This window comes from Phyllostomus hastatus, unplaced genomic scaffold (genome assembly GCF_019186645.2).
Source record: "Phyllostomus hastatus isolate PE091 unplaced genomic scaffold, TTU_PhHast_1.1 phas_contig_1162, whole genome shotgun sequence".
NCBI classification, from domain to species: Eukaryota; Metazoa; Chordata; class Mammalia; order Chiroptera; family Phyllostomidae; genus Phyllostomus; species Phyllostomus hastatus.
This window is the reverse complement of record NW_025333537.1, coordinates 13666883-13691588: the sequence shown is the minus strand read 5'-3', so window position 1 is coordinate 13691588 and position 24706 is coordinate 13666883. Positions and strand designations below refer to the sequence as shown.

Genomic DNA, 24706 nt, shown 5'->3' with positions numbered 1-24706 from the left:
CTGAGAAGCCCTAAATTACCAGGTCCTGAGCCCTTCAACTCCGTTGGCATGAGGCTGATGTACAGAGTGCATGGCCTGGTGGGGACCTCTTTTTTGGACCCTGTGAGGGAGGCTGCGTGTGAGTCTCTTGGCTCCATCTTCCTCACATCCCTGAACAGAAGACTGTGTGTGGAGCCTCATGGTCTGTTGGTCTCTACACGGCACCAAGAACAGTGTCGAGAGCCCCTTAAGTTCTGTGTCCCCCATTGCTGCTGCTGGTGTAAATAGAGAGGCTCCTTTGGTCCCTGAAGGTGCCCGAGATGTGTGAGCGAATGGCCATCCAGCTGACGCCCGTTAGGCCCCACATCCATCATGGGGAAGCAGTGGCACCCTGGCTTGTCTCTGACTGGCCTTCCCACCTTTGCTCCCTGTGTCCCCAGGCAGGAGATGGACAGCCTGCAGCGCCAGATGGAGGCACACGCATTCACTGTGCACGAGTCACTGTCCTCGTGGACTCCAGGGGACCTCGCCGCCAGCCCCACTTCCCCAGGTGCCCATGCCAACCCCGGAGGAGACACAGAGCCACCGGGTCCCAGCAGGGCTCCCACAGAGGGGCTGGGAATGGCGACCACGGAGCATCCCCATCCCGAGTGTGTGTAACTGTCGGACAGTCCCTCACAAGGTCATGTGTCTGACTGAGCTGTTTCTTTCAGCGATGGAGTTTTAAGTTTTGTGTTTGCCTTTACAAGGGGTGAAATAACGGAGCGGATCATAGCCAGCTTCCCACAAAGTGACCAAACCTTAAAATCCTAGGTGAGCTTTTGGTGACAGTGTTGGAAGGTCTCTGAGGGTTACGTGTGGGAAGCGAAACCTCACGAGTGACATAAACGTGGCTTTGCAGCCGCTGGTCCTGGGGAACCTGGTCGTGGGTTCACTGCCTCACTCCCTGTGGGACCCACTGCAAGCTTCACCTCCCACGGAAGTGAAACTCTATTTGCACCTTTGGTTTTTATTTTATTTTATTTTTTCCTAGCCATCCCACCATAGGACGTGTATGTAAATACTGAGAATTATAACCTAATCTTTAAAAAGTATGTCCTCATATTATTTAAAAATGACCTAAATTGTCTGCTTTTTGATTGCCTTTTGAAAATCTGCTGTTAGGAAATAATGTACATGTAGGATTAAGGGATGTCAGAAAATTATATTTTAAGAAACGTAATTATTTTATTTACCTTCTAAAACCAAATATTCTTAGACAAAGAGCATTCTTTCTAGTTTTTGTTTCACTTTATTTTTGAGTGTCTTTTTCCTTGGTACAAGTGCACGATGTCCACCTCTCCAACCCAACCCTGCTTGGCCTCGCCTTGGTCACCGCCCAGACAGGCCCTGCGGTCACCAGGGGCACCCAAAAGGATGCTGTGGTCCCCACAAGCTGACCTGACGTGTGAGGTCTGGAGAGAGGCACAGGTCAGGTGGGTAGGTGGGGCTCTAGCCCAGGTAACATGGCTTCTCCAGGCTGCACCTTCTGTGCTCTGGGTGGCAGTGAGCACCAGGACCTGTGGTCATCGGAGATGTGCTGGACTCGGTGGTGACGGCCATCAGGAGGTCCACAGTGCTTTAACATCTTATCTGGAGTGCAGTGAGGTTCCTGGAAGAGGCAGGTTGCCCCGAGGGGAAAGGTGGTGAGGTCCCCATGCTCACCCAACGTGGAAAAGCCCTGTTTGAAACCAGGTACCACGAGTGCGTGAGGTTTGCCTGTACACATGTCCCACCTGAAGCACACCGGCAAAAACGGAAAGACTGTGGTACTGGAGGGCTGTAAGCTTGTCCCCAAGTTAGCTAAGAAAACCTAAAATAGTTATTGTAACAAGTTGGAGAACAGCGCGAGGTGGGTGCACGTGCATCCTGTGCAGATCTGCTGCTCTGAAGGTGGGGTGACGTGTGTGCACCTTGAATCTCCTCTGTGGAGAAAAGGGTATTTTTGAGCTGTGCTCTCTTATAATATGCTGTCAGAAGGTTCATTGATAAAGTTGTATTAACACAAAGATGTTTGTTGTTTAAAAAAGGTTCCCCGGCAAGTATTGAGACTTCTAAACACGTGTCTCATTTGTACAGGGTCAATCTTGAAACAATACTTGAAAACTCATTATAAATGTATTCTGCTTTCCATAATAGTTGAAAATCATTTTTGAAAAAAATGTTTTTGTACCATCAGAAGAGAAAGATGATAATTTATGTTCTTATTTATTTTGGCTGCATTACCCTTGTTTTAATTTTAAAACCAAGAAATGGCACTCAGCCCCAGATGCCGTGGAAGGCCTGCCAGTCATCCCTGTGTCCTTTCCCTGAGGAAACACGACCCCTGAGTGCGTCCAGCAAGGGGAAGCCGCTCTGTCCTCAGCCCCTTCCCTGGTCCGTGTGCACGTGTGCTGTCTGGCTCCTTGGCCTTGCCCTGTGCCACCTTCATCCGCAGTTCCCACCCTCCAGTCCAGCCAGCGCCCAGCCACCCTTGGGCTGGGATTCAAGAGCTCATGTGGTGTCTTCTGGGGGCTCCAGCTTTCTTATCTCCATGGGACTCTGCTGTCACTTCTACCTCCCGACGTGTGCAACATTCTGTGTGGGGACAAGTGGGAATTAGGAACCTCCTCGTGAACACCAGCAGTCGTGCCTGGAGCATCGGGAAGGACGGGCTCCCCGTGGCGTTGCACTGGTGTGTCTCTTTCGTCCTGTGTGTGAGTGCGCCGTCATGCCCTCACCCAGAGAACGGGGGCTCGGACACCTTAAGATGTCATTACTTGTTTCTCTTGGGTTGCAAAAAATACTGCAATGAGATTGTCCCTGATTTCTCCACGACATGTATCAGGCAGATGCCACAGATCGGGTCGGTTTTGTTCTCCAGGGTGGGGCGAAAGGGGGTTTGCAGTTGCTCGAGTGCAGACTAACACAGTACGAACACAAGAGTCACCTCTGTTTCCTGTGCTCACGGCTGTAACCCCGCTTTTGCCCCACCCCGCATCTGGAGCGTCAGTTTCCCTTGGGGTGTGAAACGTGCCCTTCCTGTCCCCGGGTCTGGACAGCAGCGCCCACCGGGAAGCCGGCCCGGGGCCACGGCACTGGGGGGTCTCACGCAGCCCCTCGCGGCTTAGGCCTTCCTTGGTCTGGGGCTACTGCAGAGTCATTGTGACATTCGTTCCTGCTTCGTGCGTGTTCCTTTAACAAAAGTGTGGTGTGTGACTATTTCTGGCAGCGACGGGGACCAGCGTGTCTGAAGGGAAATGCCCCTTCCTGAGAGCCCCCCGCGACGTGGACGGCACTGGGGCGTGTGGGACCCTCAGCCTTGTTCACACATGCCCAGGGAGCGCGCCCCAGGCGAGTCTCCTGTGGGGTGGGCTCGGGCCGCAGCAGGGTCCCGGGCACTGTCTGGGAGAGGCTGGAAAGCGCGAGAGGCGCGTAGCCACTTCCTTCGGTGAGACATTTCCTCATGAAACAGACTCCCCAGGTGGGGGCAGTTCAGGGGGAAGGTGTCACCATGCACAGCAAATTGTAACTTTAAAAAGCATGTTAATTTTTTCTTTTTATAAATTTCAGCGTGCTTGGGAATTCTTTAAAATCTGTGCAATAAACTATTTTTTGTTACAGATTTTCATATTTCATTGGGGTTCATACAGAGAGAGAGGAAGCGCCATGTTTGGGGGTAACTCGCCTCATGCAGTCGCACACGCTGTCCACTCTCGAACGAAGGTGTTGTTTGCCCAAGTCTCGGGTGGGCTGTGAAACCCAGCTCACAACCGCTTCCCCGGGTTCCCCCTCCGGCCCCGCGTCGCCGGTACCTGCCACCTGCGGCCGGTACCTGGAGGGGAGTTTGCACAGCCAGGGATGCTCCGAGGAGCGGAGCGGAGCGGAGAGGGCGGCACCCCTCCCAGGCCGCGCGCCCGTCGGCACCGGCGTGTCGTTGGCCAGCCCTTGGCCCTGCCTACGGCAGCGGGCCTGAGTCTCAGTTTTGAGGACCCCGGTTTCACCCCTTTCATACTTCACTTCTGACCAAGAGGGATGAACCAGATGAGAGTTCTGGGTGAAACGGGCGGCTCTCCCGCTCCCTGGGGGAGCCCGCCGCACTCAGGTCAGGAGACGCACTGACGGGCTGAGAAGGGGAGGGTGGAGCCGGCCGCGCCGCTAACGGGAAACGTCCTCCAGAGGCGGAGGCGCGCGGCCGCTGGAGGGAAGTCTCCGGCCCCTTCTGCTCGCAAAGCGCTTCAGTCGACCAAGCCGAGGAAAAGGCGCTGTGGGGAGAGGAGCAGCAGGGCTCCGCCGCCGGGCCACGCCCCCGCCTGGGCCACGCCCCCGCCTGGGCCACGCCCCCCGTCCCCGCCCGTCTCAGGACCCCGCGTCCGGGGCTGCCCGTGCCACGCCTGGCCGCGTGCCCTCGCCCGCCCGGTGCCATCAGCGGGGGGCCGCAGTCGCACTTCCCTCGCTGGGTCGCCGGAAGCTGGTGGGAGCGCCCTGGCCTGTGAGCGTAGCCGCGGCCCCCCGCCAGCCGACCCCGGGAGCGGCGGCGCCGTCAGGCGGCGGCGTGGGCAGCCCGAGACGCGGGGTCCTGAGGGGCGCGGGTCTCCTCGGTGGCGGCAGCCGCGGCGGAGAGGAGGGCGGTGGCGATGCTGTGGCAGCGGCTGGTGGCCACCGAGTGGGCAGCGCTGGCCTGGGAGCTGCTGGGCGCTTCGGTGCTGCTGCTCGCAGTTCGCTGGCTGGTGTGGCGGCTGGAGAGGCGGCCGTGGGGCCTGGGCCAGAACGCGTCTCCCGCCCCGCCACCGCACGCGATGGTGGACCCGGCCCCCGACCCAGGTAAGGCCCCTCGGTTCCCCGCCTCCTGGACGGACCCCACCCCGACCTGGGGGTGCTGTTCTGGGAAAAGCCCGGGAGTAGCACTCCGAGGTCCTTACGGTGCAGACGACGGCCCGGCGCTGAGGCCGGACGCCCGCCCCGCGTCTGCGGACCGTTTCGTCGGCCTCTCGGCCCGTCCGAATCTCGTTGCCGGGGAGCCCCCTGGCGTCCTTTGTCTGGGCTTCCCTTGGTCTGGTGCCCACCCGTGTCCGCACGCGGTCTGCGCCCTCTCCGCCTCCCGCACCCGCCTCGTTCTCGCGTCCTCAGTTCCCTGGCCCGCGTTTCATGTCTCTCGAGTGCTCCTGTGGAAGGGTGAAGTTTTTTAACAGAAAGCGAAATTTCGCTTCGGAACTTCGGGGCTGAGGGTGTCCTTGGGATGACGCCTCGCGGTTGAGAAAGCAGCCCCGAGAAGGCGGGCTCCGTGGGGACGACCGCGGTGGTGGGCCGATCCCAGCCGGGACGTCGTCTGCGGACGCCGGGTCCAGCCCGCCCTACGTGCTGTCGCGTCGCCGGCCGCCGGCCGCCTGCGCTCGCCCTTTAACTAAGCTTTCGGCGGCACCTTCAGCCGCGCGCTGTTCCGCCCAGTTACGCGATCGGGACAGGGCCCGGGCCTGAAAGCCTCCCAGACACAGGGTCGGGGGGAGGGCTGAGGCTCGGTGTTTCTTTGTATTCCAGTTTCTTTTAAGTTTTTCGCTTGTCATTTTGAAATGATTTTAGGTTTCTAAGAAATGAACAGAAATAGTACAAAGCAAAGAAACGTGTGGAAGAAGATGTTCAGCACCACCAGCCACTGGCCAAACACAAATAAATGCACGGTGGGGTATCACTGTACTCCATTAGAACGGCTAAAAGAAAAAAAAAAAAAAAGCAAATATTCCAAACGCTGAGAAACAGGGTCTCGTTACAGCTGGTGGAAACCTTAATGGTGCGACCACTCTGAAAACAGGCAGTTTCTCGGAGAATTGAACCCACACCGCTCTCTGGGGCATTTCTTCTGGAGAACTCATTTTCACTCAGAAACCCATATTCACATTTTACCGCTTTATCCTTAATTGTCAAAAACTGGAATCAGCCCAGATGTCTCTTGAGGGGTGAGTGTTCAACACACTGGCAGGTTCATGCCAGGGGATGCCCCCCGGCAGTGAGGCGGCTGTGTGTCCCCACAGCAGCCTGCCCAGTGCTCGCGGGCACTGTGCTGAGTGACAGAGCCATCCCCAGAAGGTCTGCAGCGAGTGGCTCTCGGAGCGACAGTAGCGGTAGAACAGATCAGAGTTGTGCAGGGGTGGGGACAGCCGGGAGGAGGTTGGACGTGACTAAAAGTGCAGCAGGAGGGAGGTGTGCATGGTGACTGAACGGTTCAGGGATTGATTGTGGATCTCCAGGGGTGGCAAATGGTCAGGTCCGTACAGAAACCCAAAAGAATGCCCCCCGAAACCGGCGAGACCTCTGTCTGGTTTGTGGGTCAGTTCCTGTTTTGGGTCACGCACTGCAATGTTTAAGGCGTTGCCACTGAGGAAAGCAAGGCGATGGGTCCGCGTGACCTCTACTGTGTCTCAACTTTTTGTGTTCGTAATTGTTTCAAAGTAGTTAAGTCTGTAGATGATTCACTTAGATTCCCCAATGTTAGTGTCTTACACGATCACACTACTGGTAGGGAGACCAGGAAATGTCATTCCTGGTCTCCAACTTTCTTGGGCACCAGGGACCGGTTTTGTGGAAGACAGTTTTTCCATGGACCCCCGGGGGTGGTGGGGGGTGGTTTGGGGGTGATTCAAGAGCAGTTCATTCAAGCTCATCTCCTGCTGCTTGGCTGGGTTCCTAATAGGCCCAGACTGGTACCATCCATTGTCCAGAGGTTGGGGACCCCTGAGTCCTCACACCTAACTCGATTTCTTTTGTTTTTGTGTCTATCAGTCACTCGGGGTCAGACAGATACATCCCCTTCTAGCCCAAGGGTCAGCACACCAGGGCCTGCAGACCGAGTCGGGCCCCACCACTTTTGTAAATAAAGTCTCAGTGGAACACAGTCACGCTCGTCTATAGCTCTTCTTGAGCGATTGCGAGGCCTGTGGGTCTCAGAGCCTCAGAATTTGCTCCCTGGCCTTCCAGAAGTTTGCTAACCCCTGTTCTAGGCTCCCTCTCCTGATTTGAAACCTCAGGAGCCATGATTGACCCCTGCTGAGCCCTAGAGTGCCGTAGAGGAGCTTCCGAACCACTAACCGGAGCCACTGAAAACCACCTGCCACCTCTAGTCCGGGTTCCTGGCCCTTCTCTGGTCTTGGCCTTAGTTTGTAGTCAGGTGGAACTGATTCTCTGTTAGTATTGAATGGGTTCCTTCTCCCCAGGGACTCTGTTACTACTTTGTAATACATTTGAGCCCATTTGTTTTTATTTGTATTCTATTTGGGGGTCCCCCCATGTCTTTGTTGACTTATTCTTTAAGGTTTGCTTCTAGAAGTCAGAACATAGAGTCACATTCTGAAGAGCTGCTCTTCCTGTGCGGCTCCACCTGCCCCACGAGGGGTAACTGGTCCCTCGAGGTTCTGCTTCGTCCTTCGTTTCCTCCGCACACGTGAGCAGATACCTGTGTGTTGTACGAATATTAGTAACAGTGTGCTTTTTGCAGAATTAGAAACTTGTATTCCTTGTTAGCTTATTAGCTGTGACTGATATCTGTGGATAGTTTGTTCGTGTCAAACTCAGTGGCATAGACTTCGCACATACTGTTTTATCTAATTCGCATTGTAACCTAAGAAGGAGAGCTAGTGTGTCCATTGTATAGATGAGGAAACGGAGACTTAGAGTTTGCATAACTTGCCCAAGGTCACACAGTGAGTGATACGATACAGTGCAGTGTAATTGTTCTGTTTAGCGTTTGCTTAGTTGCAAGGACAAAGTCCCCTTTACACAGGTTAAAAACGTAGCTTCAGCGTAAGGACACGGATAGTATGAAAAGTAGAATATTGTCAGGAAGGGGTTGAGTTCCTCTCTCTTCATAGCATCTTCCCCAGTGTGTCCCTAGCCCTGGACTTGGCCTTGCATGTGGCTTGGACCTGCCCTGTCCCTGTCCTGCCAGGTCCTTATCACCGAGCCATCTATGTTGCTCTTGAATCAGGTGTACAGAGACTTCGAGGAGGGGCTCTTCCCGGTGGGGTGCTGTGCTCAGCAGGCCCCCCTTCTAGAGGGGGCTGTGCGTTACAGTCGCTGTTTCTGAGACTGGTTCTGCTTTGCAAATAAGTAGCAGCCTTTTCTGAAATCTTGCAGTGAGGGGAGGGCATCATAAAAAGTTTTTTTGAAGAGGAACACACAAAAATAGATAGGATAATATGATGAGCCCCTGTACCCATCGTCCAGCTGCAGCTGGTATTCTTTGAATTTCGTTTTCTCTGTCACCGGCCCCTCTGTTCTGCTGGAGTAATTTAAAACCAGTCCTGGAAGGCCTATCATTTCATCTGTGAACACCTCTTAAACCATCGCCTCCTTGATATTAATATTTCATATTGATGTTAATATGTCCAATTTTTTTACGTTCCTGCCTTTTACTCCTTGGTGTTGCTCAGATTCCATTTCAGGCTCCCTGTCTGTGTGTGTTTGGTTCCCTGGTCTAGTCTCTTGGTGTCGTGACCACCACCTGTGTGCTGAGGACTCTGGGTCTGTCTTTCACCCTCTGCACTTCCTGTCCTCTAAATCTCAGACTTGAAAACTGAAGTGCCCACACGGTGTGCGACAGATGTGTCCAGTGCTCAGTGCCTAAATCTCCATTTGTTCTGTGTCGGACATTCTCTGCCTCGGGTGAAATCAATTCCTGAGCATTGTCCAGGCCGACTGCAGTCCCTCAAGGCCCTCGCATGGCACCTGGTCTGTCCACTGTCAAGACCTCCTGTTCCAGTCTAGGCCCTTGTCTCAAGCCCCATTAATCACAGGGGTCATTTCCTTGCTGATGCTACTGACCGCACTTAAACCTGTGCTCCATGGGTTTAGTTGCTTTTTCTCCAAATGTGTTCATTACAGCTCCAGCTCACATCCATTTGTTCGGTAGCTGTATGACTTGAACAAGTTCCTTAGCTTCTCTTTGTCTTGGGTTCTTCGTCTGTAAAGTGGGGGTGAGCAGTGAGTGGTGATGCCTCCCAGAGTTACCGTTTCTGTTAAATATCTTCCAAGTATGTGGAGTGCTTGCAACAGCACCAGGCACATGGAAAGACAAGCAAAAAGTTAAACATGAGCTATTTGTTGTTGCTATGAGCGAAAGGACTGCTAGAGCCATGTTTTAAATCTTTGCGTAACTTCTGCCACTTACGGGATAAAGTGCAAATGTATCTGTAGGATAAGTTTCTGGAGTTGGAGTTTTGATGGAAGCTGTTCAGTTGCCTTCCTTGGGGTTTGTTCTAAATTACAGTCCAACTAGCAACAAAGGAGTGTGCCTGTTTCCCCTGCCTGGAATGTTAGTGTGGTCCTGTTGTGTAATCGTACTAGGTTATAAGATTCTTATCCAGATGAGCCTTAACTGTGTATCTTAATTTTGTTTGTGTTCTGATAGATTTGGGAACAAAAAACATAATGAAAATTCTCATAGGGAGTCCATAGACTCCAGAGATTATGGAGAAACACTGGATTGAAATGAAACTTTGAAGCCAGCTTTTTTTGCCACTTTTTTAAAAAACTGATTTTAGGGAGAGAAAGAGAGAGGCATCGATTTGTTGTTCCACTTATTTATGCATTCTTTGGTTGGTTCTTATTAGATAAAAAAAGATATACGTGGAGACGTCAAACTGCTTTGTGTTGTTTCGGGCCTAGGTGAAATGACAATGGATGCCATCCTCGCTCGGCTGAAACTCCTGAACCCGGATGACCTAAGAGAGGAAATCGTCAAGGCCGGGTTGAAATGTGGACCCATTACCTCAACTACAAGGTTCGTTTTTGAGAAGAAATTGGCTCAGGCTCTGTTAGAGTGTGGAAGAACCCCGCCTTCGCACCTTCCCACCCAGACCCCCGTGGGTGCCACAGCTCTCAGCCAGAACACGCAGAGGCCTTCGAAGTTTGCCGTGGGGAGCCTGCGCGAGCAGGTCAGCTTCCCTGAAGACAGAGATCTTTGTTACGGTGTGGGCTTGAGTCCTCCGGAGGAAGATGACCTGGAGTCTCGGACCTGCGCAGTGCCCTGCAGTGCTGTGGCCGGGGTCGGCGGCCCCCAAACTGTGGCGAGGGCCTCTGCTGGGCCGCCTCTGTACTATGGGGTGTGTCCAGCCTACGAGGATGCCCCAGCGAGAAATGGTAATATGACCCGCATGGTGTTTTGCACGGGGAGGGGGTGCTTTGACCACAGGGTGAGGTGATCTTAAAAATCCCAGTGTTAGAGAAGAAAGAATAATTTTGCCACTATAATCTCATCATTCTGAGTTAACCACTGTTGGTATTTTTATATAGAACTCTCCTAAAATTTTTTTAATCTATGTATGAAATTTTTAAAAATAAAGTATTTATTGGCTGGCTACTATTTGTTAATTAATCATCTCCCTCCTTTTTTTTTTTTTTAGGTACTTATTTACTTATTTATTTTATTTTATTTTTAGAGAAGGAGAGGGAGGGAGAGAGGGAGAGAAGCATCAACGTGTGGTTGCCTCTCACACACACCCCCTACTGGGGACCTGGCCCGCAACCCAGGCACATGCCCTGACTGGGAATTGAGCTGGCGACCCTTTGGTTCGCAGCCTGAGCTCAGTCCACTGAGTCACACCAGCCAGAGCTCCTATTGACCATTTTTATTGGGCAGTGGGCATTACCATTCTTCTGGTATATCAGTTAAAAATATTTTATCCCAGTCTATCACTTGCATGTTATGTATTTTTTCAGAGTCTTATACAGAACTTGATTGTGATAGTTCCTCTAAAGAACTATAATATTTTTATATAATCAGAACTTTCTTTTTCTTCATGCATTTTGGGTTCCTTTCCATGCTTAAAAAGCATTTCCCACCCAAAATTATGTTTAAAATTTTCTTACATTGATTTGCTAATACCTTCATAGTTTTAAAACTTGCTTTCTTTGTTATTTTTGTTTAGGTCATTAACCCATGAATTTTATTTTTTAATATGGAATTTTATATCCAAGGATATAAAGGATATGTATAAAAATGTATCACGTTTTTTACATCCACACACATACACGATCAAGCTTACTGCATTCTTTTGGCTAGCGAAGCACTGTTTCCCTGGGATCGCAGCCATGAACATTCATGTCGGAGAGGAGGCGGGCGGGCGGCCGGGGAGCAGCCGCTGCCTGGGGGGCTCCGGGCCTTCGGGGCGGCTGCAGGACAGCGGCTCCTGTCGCTCGTCTCCACCTTCCCTCTGTTGCTTCCCACCAGAGAGGGTTCACGTTTACGAAGACAAAAAGGAAGCCCTGCAAGCTGTCAAAATGATCAGAGGATCCCGATTCAAGGCTTTTTCAAGCAGAGAAGATGCTGAGAAATTCGCTAGAGGAATTTGTGATTATTTCCCTTCTCCAAGCAAAACTTCTCTACCGTCTTCTGTGAAAGTAGCGACACTCTCTAGCAATGGTGGGTCAAAAGGTAAGTTATGTAGCTGTTTACAACGTGGCATTACTATCAGCTTTGCCCAAAAGTATTTTGTGCTCTCTCTCCTGCTACATGGGCATTAGTTTCTCCCGCCTTTGGGAGGAGTCCTGTTTGCTGGGGAAGGGAAGCCCAGGTGTGGAGCAGCTGGAAGGGAATGGGTCCTCGGGCTGGGCTGGGGGGACCGGGACCCTGAGGGGAGAGGCGACGGGGGCTGAGTGGGCCGGGCAGCTACTCTAGGCCCCGACACTGACGAGCTGTGGGAGAAGCCGTGAGGGCCGCCGTCACCTCTTCTGTCCTGTTCCTTCTGTCTTCCTCTCTTCCTGCTGCCTGTTGCATTCAGGGGCATTTTTAAAAAGAGTTTATTTATTTATTTTTGGAGAGAGGAGAAGGGAAGAGGGGGAAGGGGAGGGAGGGAAACATCAGCGTATGGTTGTCTCTCATACGCCCCCTACTGGGGGCCTGAACTGTAACCCAGGCATGTGCCCTGACTGGCAATCCAACTAACTGGCGACCCTTTAGTTTGCAGGCCGGAGCTCAGTTCACTGAGCCGCACCAGCCAGGGCTGAGGCACTTTCTGATGCCAAGACCAGTCTGTTTCCCACCTGAAGCTACACCTGCTTCTAGGACTGTGGCAGCAGCTTTGACCCAGACTATCCGTTTAGTTGGAAACCTGACCTCTTGGCTCAGAACCTGGTCTTGTGAGGAGACCTTTGTCATCGGTTGTGTGCGCAGCCCTGGCCTCAGTCTTGTCCACTCTTGGAGCTCCCAGCTGTCCTGCTTCCTGGGCTGGCTGGGGTTCCAGAGGCAGCCCCTCCTCACAGACATTTGGCCGTCTGTCCAGAGTCCCATTTGCTTCCTTTCCTCTGTCCCCTACTTGACTTCACACAGGTGATTCTTGCTTGGAAACCAGAAGGATTTCAAGCCCTTAGGTCACAGGCGGCAAACACCAGGCCCGCGGGCTGAACCCGGCCCTCCCCCTTGTTCTGTCTGGCTTGGCACCTGGTTTCTACCCGGCAGCAGCGCCGGGCTCTCGCTTCACTGTTAAGGAGTAGTTACATTTACACCGTCCCGAAACGACATTCTCGGCCCTTTGAAGGTGACCGCGAGGTCGATGTGGCCCCTGGTGAACGTGCATTTGACACCCCTGCCTTACGGGCTTCCCTCCGTGCTGTTTGCAGAAGTCTCCCTCGAGGTATCTGCCAGACGTCTCCAGGCATTGGCGTGAAACTGGCGGAAGTCTCTTTGGCTCGCTGCCTTTAAGGGCGCTCCCTGTGCTTTGCCGATCTGGGGTGATGCCAGCAGCCACGTGCCCCTGCCCGGCTCCTCTGACTGAGCTCCCTGCCCCGTCCCAGCTTTCCCGGCTGGGTCCCCGCGGGTCGTTGCTGCCACGCGTTTGTGCCGCTGCTGGCTGCCAGGGCAGCGCCGTCCCGCCGCCGCCGCCGCGCACTCCTGTCCCTTCCCTGCTTCTCTCAGCTGGACTGGGGGCTTCTGCGGGGCGGGTTATCAAAGGGTTATATATTACAGTTTTTTTCAGCTAGTTTTGGGGTTTCGTTTAGCTGTTCTGTTGTTTTATTTCTTGTTGCCGTTACTGGTTTTTTCCTATTTAATTACTTCAACCTTTATCTTTAATATTTTCTCTTTTATTTTTAGTTCCTTTTCAAATTGTATTAATTGTGTACATAATTTATTGAAGTTAAGTGTTCTTAAATTCTGTCTCTCAACAACAGATGGCTTGTGCTCATCTGAGTCAGAAACCATGAACAAAGAACGAGCCAACAGTTATAAAAATCCCCGTACACAGGACCTCACTTCCAAACTGCGAAAAGCTGTGGAGGAGGGAGACGAAGACACCTTTTCCAGCCTTGTCTGGAGTAACCCCCGGTATCTGATTGGTTCTGGGGACAACCCAACCATTGTACAGGTGAGCTTGTGTCCAGCATTGTTAGTTTCAAGACCTCGGGTGACAAAAATGAAACTCACAATCTTTGCTCTTCCCTTAGGAGGGATGTAGGTATAACGTCATGCATGTTGCTGCCAGAGAGGATCAGGCTTCCATCTGCCAGCTGACTCTTGAGACACTGGAGAACCCTGAGTTTATGCAGCTCATGTACCCTGATGACTCCCCGGACATGCTGCAGAAACGCATTTGTTACATCCTGGACCTGTACCTGAATACGCCCGACAAGGGGGTGAGTGCACCGCCTCTTTCTTCAGTGACATCACGGTCAGCCTCGCAGTGAAAACCAGACCCACGTGCCTGGCTCTGAGTATGTGCTGCGTCCCTGCACGTGCAGGGTCGGCAAGGAGACGTGCACCCCGTGAGCTCAGAGGGCTTGGAAAGGTGGTTGGGAAAGGAGCCATTCACACACGGGTCTGCCCTGCCAGGCAGGGTGCTGTGACCCTCGGGCCGCTGGGCTGCAGGTAGCAGTGGAAGGCGCCCCAGCGGGGACCCTTGGGAAGGACCTCAGCGGCGAGCGAGGGACTTGAGAAGCATTGTGAACTTGGGCGGGGAGTTGTCCGTTGTAGCTTTTGGGGGGAAATATTGTCTTTTAAAATCTTTCTCTCTTTTTTTTAAATTTATTTTCTGATTACAGTTTACATTCAGTTATCTTTGTATTAATTTCAGGTGCACAGCATAGTGACTAGACACTTACATAACTTACAGAGTGGTTCCCCCAATAAGTCTAGTGCCCTTCTGACACCAGGGCACGGTTGTTACAATACTGTGGACCATGTTCCCTGTCCTGAACTTTATATCCTATCATTGTTTTCGTAGCTGGTAATTTATACATATGAATCCCTTCACCTTTTTTTAAGAAGGCTGTCATTCCTCCGCTTTTTTTTTTTTTTAATTTATTGATTTTAGAGAGAAAGAGTGAGGGAGAGAAACACTGATTTGTCATTCTACTTATTTTCCACTGAATCTACTGCATTCGGTGGTTGATTCTTGTATGTGCCCTGACTGGGGATTGAACCCTCAACCTGGTCATACTGAGGTGAAGCTCCAAGCAGCCAGGGCCCCCTTCACCTTTTTCATCTAGCCCCTCAACCCCCTTTCGTTTGGCAACCATAAGTTTGTTTTCAGTGCCTATAAGTCTGTTTCTGTTTTGCTTACTTGTTTATTTTGTTTTTTATATTCCACATAAAAGTAAAATCATTCAGCTTTTGTCTTTCTCTGACTTACTTCACTCGGCAGAATACCCTTTCAGTCCATCCATGTTGTCACAGATGGCAGGATTTCGGGGGGGTTGCTTTTTGTTGTAATAGCTGAGTAATATTCATTGTGCGTGTGCACCGCATCCTTTCCTCAAGGGACACTTAGGTTGTCTCCATATCTTGGCTGCTGTAAATAATGCTGCAGGGAACACACAGGTCATACCTTTTTAAGTTAGTGATTTGTGTTTCTTTGGATAAATACCCAGAGCTACTGGCTCATAGGTGTTTCTGTTTTTAATTTTTGAGGAACCCGGGACTAGACTGTGGGGTTTCCAGTGGCATTAGCTGCTAGGGAACTTTCTCTGAGCACAGAGCAACTTCATAGACTTTGCTTTATTCTGGATGTTGCCTCCGTCTGTTTATTTCACATTTTGAGCATCAGTTGTGAGACATCGCACCAGGCCTTGGATTGTCAAAGCTGCTATTCACTGAGCAGCTTTCAGGCCCAGCTCCGCCGTGAGCTCCCACCAGACCTGGGCCCCTGGGCACTGGATACATGGTCACCAGGGCACTGTGCTGGGCTCAAGCCCTGGCAAGAAGTGGATAGGTGGTAGCCGCCAGTATTCTCAGTTATAAAAACAACGTCTTTGTTTTCGGGGACTTTGTTTCTTATACTGAGTAACTGTTTTCATCGTAAAGCAACCTGACGAGACGAAGGAGTGTAAATGGGAAATGTGTTCTTCCTCTGCACCTCTCAGGGCTACGACACACCGTTGCACTTTGCTTGTAAGTTTGGGAATGCAGGTGTGGTCAACGTGCTTTCTTCACACCCTTTGATTGCCAGACGTCCACGGAATAAATGTGGTAAAACACCTGAAGATGTAAGTACCTTATTAAAATACTTTCACTGTGTGGCATTAGAAATGAAAGTACGTAAAACTGCAGTCTGTGATCACCACCACCATGAAGCCGGGAGCAACTCGGATTGTGTGTGTGTGTGTGTGTGTGTGTGTGCGCGCTCACACTCACCTAGAGCCCAGCTGCTAAGGACAGGGCCGCCGTGGAGCCAGGAGGGGATGCGCAGCCCTGTGTGCTGATTCTGTTCTCCTAAAACAGGTGGTCAGTTTTCTCAGCAGCTCACAGTCTTTTGTTGAGTTCTCTCTGTACATATCTCAGTTGGCCAGAGCCAGAGAGGACAAAGGTCGTGGTGACGGTGATAATGGTCGTGATGGTAAGGGTGGTGATGAGGATGATGATGCTGCAAATAGCTGACAGGTGCAGCTCAGGGTATACCAGGTGCTGACCTAAGTCCCACCCAGATATTCCCACCTGAGGCATGTAGGCCTCCGCATGCTCTGTGCTGGCAACTGAGCAAAATGTGCCCGTGCCGCCACCCTGCGCCCCCCCTCCCCTGCCACCACCGCCAAGGGCTGAGCCCTGCCTGTGTCTGGGAAGTGCACTTGACCGAGATTGGAGCTGTTAGCTGACCTGACCTGACCTGCCCACCCTTTGGGAATGTGACCTGTAAGGACTCTGCTCTGGTAGCAGATGCCTTCCTTGTAACAGCTGGGATTACATGCCTACTTTCTGGAGAAAGTTTAGAGTGCACGTGAACAAGAAGAAAATCCAGACAGTTCTACAACTCAGAAATTAACAGTACTTTGCATATATCTGACTCAGCATTTTCTTTGCATATGTATATATTTTAATATAAAATGCTCTTTGGTAAGACATTTCAAAAACATTTGACACCTCTCACAATCAGTTACAGACTCAAACAGACACTTAGTTGCACTTGTCCCAGGGTGCACTGCACAGCCGTGTTGTAAGTTCTCACAGGCTGTCAGGATGATCGTATCGTGGCGTCTTCCTTATCTGAAGGTTACTGAGGTTTGATTCTCTTCTAGCAAAAATGTTCTTGTCACTCCAGTTCTTCAAGGGCTGACAAAGTTGATTCCTGTAATTGCAAAAAGCAAACATTGGTGTTTCGTGCTACATGGCTGTTGTGTGTCGACCCTGCCAAACAGTGGGCTCCCGGGCAGCGGCACTTAGCCGGAAACCGTGAGCCTGTCTGTGCACCGCTGCTCTGACTCGATGGTGCACTTGAAGGTTTCTCCGTGCAGACCACTAGCAAATGGAGAACAACGTGAAGAAAGGAAATAAAATTCACCCAGAATCTCAGGGTTTTTCTTGTCCTGGCAACATAAGCTGTTACAAAACGTTATGGAAGAAAGATTTTAACTGTTCAGGACACAATTTTTGGTGGTGGGCTTTATGAAATATTGAGCATTAGGTACTATTCTTATTTTGTTGACTTAAAAACTTGGATTTATAAAACTTTAATGATAAGAAAATGTGGTAAACTAAGATTTTGAGTGAAGTTCACATAACTCTTTTTTAAAATAGGTTATTTGTGAAAGAAGCAAAAATAAATCCATGGAACTGAAGGAGCGGATCAGAGAATATTTAAAGGGTAAGGAGGGGCATTGGTGCGGGGGTGTGGGGCCCACTGCTGGGCAAGACTGGGCAGGTCCGAGCCTGGCCGTGTGCGGGGCGTGAAGTGAGGGTTACGGGTGAGCTCCACGTGCCAGCCCTCGTCCTCGTTACCCTGTTTCCTGAACTCCCCAGCTCCTGCTCCACCTCGGCCTTCCTCCTGTCCCTCCTTTGACCCCTTGAGCTGTTCTGAGAGACCAAGCTGTCAGTCATGTGCCTCACCCCTCACCCTCTGCAGACAGCTCATGCAGCAGGTGTATCTGACGTTTCTCGGGTAGATGCCAGCAGGAGGGCCAGTGCCTGAGCTCCCTGTCACCTCTTTCTGCGCCAGGCCCTGCCCCCACCCTTGGCAAAGGAGCTGCCCAGGGCAGCTCCTTCCTTCGCTCCCTGGGCAGCCCCCACTCCTGAGGCCTGGCCAGCTCTGCATCTCACCCCTCAGACTGGGAGTCGGATTGCCAGACGGTCCTGTGGAGGTTCACGTTCACTCTCAGGGCCCTCGTTTCTCTGGTCAGGAGCTCATGGGCCTTGGCCTGTAGCTGTCAGGCTTCCAGACTGTGGAGATGGCTGGTTTCGGAAAGGGGCCGTTCCCACTGTCTTCCTCTGTGTTTCCAGGGAGTTTCAGGTGATGCAGCAGAGGGGCCTTTCCTTGTCACCTGCAGCCAGAGGTCGCTGACTTCCACTGACTGCCTGTCTGTCCTCTCTCGGTTTCCCTTATCCAGATCCCTGTCACTCGGTCTCCATTGAACAGACACTGCTGCCACCTCCTACTTTCATACATAAGGCTCATTGGCTCTGGGCAGCCAACCAGCTGTGTGCATGTTGTCCCCTGCAGCCTGGCCACGCTGTCCCTTGTGACCTCCCCGTGCTCTCCCTCTGTTCTGTCCTGAGTTCCCATCGCAGCGTCTGCGAGTGCCCGTCAGGTTAGAGATAGGTGGTCAGCGACCAGAACTGGGACGTGCTGAAAGGACAGGGACCGGGGGGATGGGGGGAGGTGAAGACAGTCCCTCTTTTTGATGCTTTCCCGTGTCCACTTAGGCTGACCTTGTTCCCCCAGTCCTTTCAAGAACCTGGGGCGAGGAGGTGCTTGCGCCCCCCTCCCTCCCTTTTCCCACCGAGGTAGAGCGTGGGGCTCACCCACAGAGTCTGGAGCATCTGACCTCTCGTGCAGCCCCTTCAGCTCCAGAGACTCGCGGCCTTGTTGTTGTTGTTGTTGTTGTTGTTGTTGTCAGGGGTCACTCACGTTGTTTCTTGGGCCGCTCACTGGAAGCCCCCACCTGTGTGCTGAGGTGAGGAGCCGTCTCCGCAGACGCGACGAGCCCTGGTGTCTCCCCAGGTCACTACTACGTGCCGCTCCTGAGGGCAGAGGACATGTCGTCCCCAGTGATCGGGGAGCTGTGGTCTTCAGACCAGACGGCCAAGGCCTTTCACATCAGCCACGGTGGGAGCAGCCCTAGGGACCCTGTTATGACCCTGAGAGCCTTCGCAGGGCCCCTGAGTCCAGCCAAGGTGAGCTGCTGTGGAAGCTTCTGGAACAAGCTCCTGGCTGTCCCCACCAGAAGTGCTGGGTGTTCTTGCCTCTGCCCCGCACCTGGTCTCGGAGACCAGGTCTTCCTGGGGCCCCAGCGAGTGAGTGACGGGGCCTCAGAGGTTCGCTGGGGAGACAGGGGTGTCCTGGTCCTGCTCCTCACTGGCCGCTAGCACGGGCATGGCGGGGAGCCTGCACCTCAGGAGCGACATTTACCTGGGCCGACGCTTCCCATGCCATGGTCACCGTGTTCTCCCCTGAGTTCTGATAGCCCTTCTCCCAGGGCATGGCCGGTCTAGCTGGGCCGTCTCTCCCAGTGGTGTAGACTGGCATTGTCACAAGGAAACTTCCACTTGGAAGCTTTGAAGTTCACCCTCTGAGCTGTTACATACAGTGGCCTGTATAATCTTTCATCTCATTGAAAAAATTCTGAATAGTTACGTGCAACTATAAAATATCTGAAAAACAAGTGGCATCAGTGGGATTAGAGTCAGCTGCATAAAACATAAAATTCTAATGGGTCAAAAACATGGGCATTAATTCTTCTCTTGTGTGGTGGGAAACAAGCCTGGAGACCTCTGGGTGGCAGGTCGGTGCTGTGCTCCCGGGCGAGGCCTCCTCCTCCTCCTCGGGCCTCCTGGTGCACTCTGACCCCATGCCCCACCCAGAGCCACAGGGAATGAGAAGGGCCCTCCCCCACCACACTTCGGTCAGAATGCAGCCCCCTGTAGCTCTCTTAGCTGCAAGGCAGGTGGGCATGTCGTCCAGGCTGTGTTGGGAGGAGGGGAGGACCCTGGGAGCACCCAGCTGGCTCTGTGGTGCTGGTGGGTCTTCACGTTCTCCAGCAGCTTGGATGCAGGACACAGCTCGAGATACGTTCTCTTCATAGGCAGAAGGTTTTCGCAGGCTCTGGAAAACCCCTCCTCGAGAGAAAGCGGGCTTCTTTCACGATGTCAAGAAGTCGGATCCAGAAAGAGGCATGGAGAGAGCGGGCAGGTGCGTCAAAACTGCGGGTGGAAAGGCCAGTGACATCTGCTCCAGAGTCAGAATCCCCAGGAAGCATTTACTGGGATGTTCCAGGCTTTTCCTGGAGCTCTGGTCCCTGCAGGCCTTGTACCCGCAGCCCCTCCCCAGGTCGTGCAGCCCGTGCCCGAGGGGCGGAGAGTGTTGGAAGGAGTGCCCTGCGCTGGGTGCTTCCTTGGCAGTGAAGGGGAAAGTAGAACACGGGGTGTTCAGGGTGGCCAGAAGCTGCCAGTGGCAGTCAGGGAGCTAAATTACAGAGTAATCAAATAGAGCATCGTTGAATGGATTTAGAATTTTTTCTTAAAATACATGCTCAGTTTCAGGTTTACAGCTTAAACTTGAAAAGGACTTCTAAATTTTCATGTGCCTGGCTAAAACCAGAATCATTTTCTGCTTTATATCACTGGTTTATGAAAACACAAAGGTCCGTCTGTTGGTGGCATTGTGCTGTTTTGCCTCACTGTACGGTTTATTGGTAAAGCTGGTTTTGGATGCGGGCTCCTTCCGCCCCAGTGACTGGCTCGTTCTATCCCATCAGAGCCCCACGAGTGAGCTGCTCGCCTGTGCTAGAGGACCCAGAGTCCTATCTTTGCCCCAGATTTAGGGTGAAATGAGACCGTAACCAGGATTTCTGCCTTAGCTGGCTGTTTTCTGTTGTCGGTTCTGGGATTTTTGTTCCGGCCTCACGACTGATCACTTATGCTTTATTCTTGCAGGGACCTGGCCCATGACCTGGGGTACCCCTGGGTCGAGTACTGGGACTTCCTGGGCTGCTTTGTCGACCTGTCTTCCCGGGAGGGCCTGCAGAAACTGGAGGAATATCTCACGCAGCAGGAAATGGGCAGAGAGGCCCAGCGAGACACAGGGGAAGATGAAGCCCGTGTCCGGGAGAACCCCTCTGCCCTGGGTGAGGACACGCGTGGCGTCCCTGCATGCTGTGGCCCGGAGCCCGCCCTGTGCCCGTGGGCCCGAGCATGTCCCTGCGCACACAGGGACGCCTGCCGCTGCCCTCTGTCCGTCATGCTCTCGGCGCCCTGTGTTCGTGCAGATGAGAAGGAGACACCAGGCACTAGCCCGCCCTACCTGTGGCTGCCCTTGGCCTTGTCCTTCTTATCTTCCTGGAGGCTCTGTTTCTGCTCCAGGGCCCTGCTTTCCCTGCCCCTGGAGCATGGCGGGTGGTTTCGTCTGGTGTCTGAGGAAGCTTTCAGGAGGGACTGGGTGGTCATGGGGTCTGCACTGTGCTGCACACGCTTTGTGCGGACTCCACTGCCCACGCCTGAGGGGCTGCCCTGTCTCCCTCACAGGCCGCCGTGGGAAGTGCAGCGGCTCCACCTCCGGGGAGGCCTTTCTGAGTGAAGACAATGTCATGAGCTTGGAAGAGGTTAAAAATCGACAGAACACAGCTCGAAACAACAGCCAGCCCACAGTTGAGGCTTTGGGAGACTTGGGGTGCAACATCCTTCCCTTGGAGCAGAGGACCTGTCCCCCCAACAGGAATGGGTGCTTCAGCCCCCTGAGTGGCAGCAAGATCCCGGGTGGGAAGAGGACAAAGGCCACGAGCGGGGAGGAGGCCCTCCCGTCACCTGTCCGCAGCTTGGCGGTGGAGTTCAATAAACTCCATTTGCAGAATCTAGGGAGTGGCCCTTCTGAGACACCAAATGAAAGTGTGAACATGAGAGATGAGAAGATCCTGACATCAGGAGCAGATGCAATGGACAGTGACGCGTCAGAGCCTCCTGCTGCCAGCAGACTCGGAAACAGCCAGGCGGGGACGGACAGCGAGACGTCGACAGGGATGGCCAACATGTGCCTGGATGCCCACAGTCCTGGACACAAGGCCCAGCACAGCTGCACTTCGGCGTCCTCGGAGCCCGCAGAGGCCCCCACCATGGAGGAGCCTGTCTGGAGGCTCTTCCTTTTTGGGTATGAGTTGGGGGTGGGGGCTGTTCAGGGAGACGCTGTAGGACGGGTGTGAGGCTCGATGACACGGAGTGGGGGAGTGAGTGTGTGTGGCAGCTTCCCTCTGCCCACAGCCTGGCCTCACACGCACCACTCGTTCACACGTGTCGGGTGTGTAGCTTCTTGAGGCTCTCAGTCTGTCTCAGCTGGATCTTCAGGTTGGTAGGAGACACGCCCTTTTCAGCTTGTCCTTGTGTTGCTGTTGTTCCTGGGAAGATAGACACCCCAGAATGACTGGAACTGTCCTAAGAATGTTGCTTGCTTTGGGAAGAGGGGTCTGGGATTCAGTCCCCGTCCCCCAGGTGGCGGTCTGTCCCAGGTCGATGGTTCTCAGAACTGGAAATGGAGTTGCATTTTCATGGCAGGGCAGATCCTGGGGGCACTCTCTCCCAAGCCAGCATGTCCTTTCTGCCACCTTAGCCTCGGCCCCTCCGCAGCCTGGGTTGTGCCTGACAGTTGGTGCTTAAGATGGTGGTGGGGGACCAGCACAGGTCTGCCCCTGTGCTGGGTTTATGAATCAAGGATGCAGCGGTTTGCCCTGGCAGGGTAGCTTGGTTGGCTCCAGTGTCATCCCGATAACGCCATGGTTGCAGGTTCAGTCCCCAGTCAGGGCACATACAAGAATCAGCCACTGAATGCATGAGTAAGTGGAACAACAAACTGATGTTTCTCTCCGCCGCGCCCCCAAAATCAACCAGTCAAAAGAAAAGGAAATGCCGTGCTGCTGGAAGTCTGTTTTTGATCACAAGTGTTTCTCCCTTTCCTCCTCTTCGGTAACGCCTCCCAGCGAGGAGCCGTCGAAGCTGGACCGGGACGTGCTGGCCGCCCTGGGGTGTGTGGACGTGGACCCTCGGCAGCACCCTGCCGTGCACAGGTGGAGGAGCGCCGTCCTGCACTACCCGCCCTCTGCCAGGCAGAGGTACACACGGGCCCCCGGGTCTGCTGGCACTGGAGTTTGGGGCCGCCCAGTTCTGACCCACACGCATGTACTGGTCCCCCCAGGACACTGGACAAGCTGGTGTCTAGCTCCCCGACATGTGGCCGTGGCTGGGGGCATCTCAGGGGAGGGGCCTTCAGTGCGTGAAGAAGCCGAAGGGGTGCTGCTGACGAGGGAGGGCGTGGGGAGCACCCAGGGTTCCTGGTCATGATCATGTGGGATTTATGTAGACAATCAAATGGGCTCTTAAACTTCAAGGCCTATGTTCTGAGGTTCTAAGGGCCTCTCGTAGCCACAGTGGTCCTTTGGGCTCAGGTGCAGGAGGTCCCATCGTGGCCTCTGATCCCCCCTCACCGCCATGTGTACTGACAGACCTTTTCTGGTTTCCTCAGCTGGCCAAGCCCTGCGGTAAAAGGGAAGCTGACGTCTCAGCAGCCAGATCTCAGTTGCCCTCCCAGCTGCAGCCCAGGGAGAAGTGGTCCTTCAGGAGGCAGCCCCAGGAGGCCGGGACTGGCCCCTCACTCGCCCTGCCTGGGCAGCCCTGGGCGCTACAGCCCTGCCAACGAGGGCCACTTGCGCAGGATGGTGCCCTTGGCCTAGCTCGCATCCCTGTAGGGCTGGGGCTCACTGCGCGGCTCGTGCTTCATTTTTAAAGAAAGAAGGATAACGTGTTTGTTGCTCAAATTCACAAAAAGGATATATTCTGATTAACTTATTAATCATTTTGAGAGTAAAAGTATTTTAGAAAATGCATATGTTCTGTATAAAATTTATGTATCTGGTACTTTGGGAGAAGTTGATGAAAGCAAACTCAGGTACCAGTATTTTGGAATGTGTCAGTGTGGCAGTGCCCCAGACGTGGTTGCTGTCCTGGTCGCGTGTGTGACTGCCCGGGAGCCAAGGCCACCTGTGCTCCCGCAGACCACCACCCGTGCCTGGGGGCGGGGGCGGCCGCGCCAGGAGCTGCCCCCTGCTGGAGCCACCTTGCTGCAGCTCGGTTCTGGGCACTGAGGTGAATTGTGCCCACCTTCCTTTTCTGGGGTGCGGGGAGTTACTTTGGGGTTCCCCTTGATTGGACAGAGGTAAAGCTGCCTTCTCAGACACAGCCAGGGGCCCTGGGAGGCCTGCGTGCGCCGCCAGGCCTGGGCCGTGGCCCCGAGCAGTGTGCTGTGCCCGGCTCGGAGCCTGCCTGCCGCCTGCTGCCAGGCAGGGCACACAGTTGTTTCCTGGCTTTGATGTGATCTCATGTTTCAGAATTTACTCAGAATATTTTGGAACTTACTCCAGTTGGATTTCTGTTATAAAAGCATCCCATTTTAGTACAGAAACTGGAGGTTGACTTCTGAGGGGTTTGAGACTGGTTCAGTGATTTGAGTGTGGTTTACTTCAGCCCCGCCCCCGGGGTCTCAGTGCAGAGTGTGGGAGTCACGCTCCCAGTGCCACACCAGACGCCCAGGGACAGACCCCGCAGGGTGACGGGCGGCTGCGCGCAGAGCCGCGTTCTGTGGACGTCCAGGGTGGGAGCCAACTGAAAGCTGTCAGCGCTTTTGCTAACTTCAGTGCCTTTTGTAAATGATTTTTTATTTTCCTGGACTTGATTTTTGAGAATGTATAGTGATGCTGAGTAGGCATGAGATTCTTTTTCATTCATAAAGACAGCTGTCTTTCAAATAAAGGTGCAGATTTAAAATTTCTAATGATTACACAAGGTGTTTTCACATGTAGAGTCGCTGACAATCTGTGTGAGACAGAAAATGTTCTGCTGTAAACTCCAGCGGCATTTTAAATGGCATCTTTGTTCTCAGAAGAAATCAGAGTAGACACATTCACAGTGCTCATCTGTCTTTTTCTTACCTTACTGCCCTGTGTGTTGCTGTAAATACTCAGATGGACATTAAAGGAGTGCTCTGCCCTAATTTTGCCGACTGCTGTTCCTGTCTTGTGAAGTTTGGCCTTTGTTCCCTGTTTGATTCTGTTGGGCAGCCTGGTCCCAGCGAGATCTCCAGTGACGATGTTCTTTTAGAACCAGTTAGTGAATCATTTTTAAGACCATGTGGCAATAATTCTAAGATTTCAGAAAGACCTCTCACCTGTGACCAGGCAAAATGCTGTTTTTAGTCAAATCTGAAGCCGTGTTCGGTGAGACTGTTGATCGGTCATTTCCTTTCATTCCTGACACAGTTGT

General features: G+C 53.0%; 2 protein-coding genes across 9 annotated transcripts in view; both read left to right on the top strand.

Moving 5' to 3' along the window:
* The window catches only part of GOLGA3 (golgin A3), a 32968-nt gene extending 30739 nt beyond the window's left edge, over positions 1-2229 (top strand). For all 8 annotated transcript variants that reach the window (XM_045841539.1, XM_045841532.1, XM_045841547.1 and 5 more), the window contains one exon: positions 420-2229. In XM_045841539.1, the coding sequence (XP_045697495.1) occupies positions 420-639 (220 nt within the window). In that variant the 3' untranslated portion in view covers positions 640-2229. The remainder of the gene's footprint in view (positions 1-419) is intronic.
* Positions 2230-4484: 2255 nt separating this feature from the next.
* Positions 4485-24437, top strand: ANKLE2 (ankyrin repeat and LEM domain containing 2). The gene is made up of 13 exons (XM_045844168.1): positions 4485-4821; positions 9655-10128; positions 11219-11422; positions 13156-13349; positions 13429-13617; positions 15343-15465; positions 16991-17057; positions 18411-18583; positions 19492-19598; positions 20342-20532; positions 20930-21548; positions 22372-22503; positions 22914-24437. Exons 1-13 carry the CDS (start codon positions 4635-4637, stop codon positions 23119-23121), a joined length of 2868 nt encoding a protein of 955 aa, XP_045700124.1. The 5' UTR covers positions 4485-4634; the 3' UTR covers positions 23122-24437.
* Positions 24438-24706: the final 269 nt, after the last annotated feature.

Coding starts and splice junctions, on each gene's coding strand:
- ANKLE2 (XM_045844168.1), top strand. CDS start 4,635: ATGCTGTGGCAGCGGCTGGTGGCCACCGAGTGGGCAGCGCTGGCCTGG. Junction 13,618..15,342: donor TGAATACGCCCGACAAGGGG/GTGAGTGCACCG, acceptor TGCACCTCTCAG/GGCTACGACACACCGTTGCA. Junction 22,504..22,913: donor CCGCCCTCTGCCAGGCAGAG/GTACACACGGGC, acceptor TGGTTTCCTCAG/CTGGCCAAGCCCTGCGGTAA.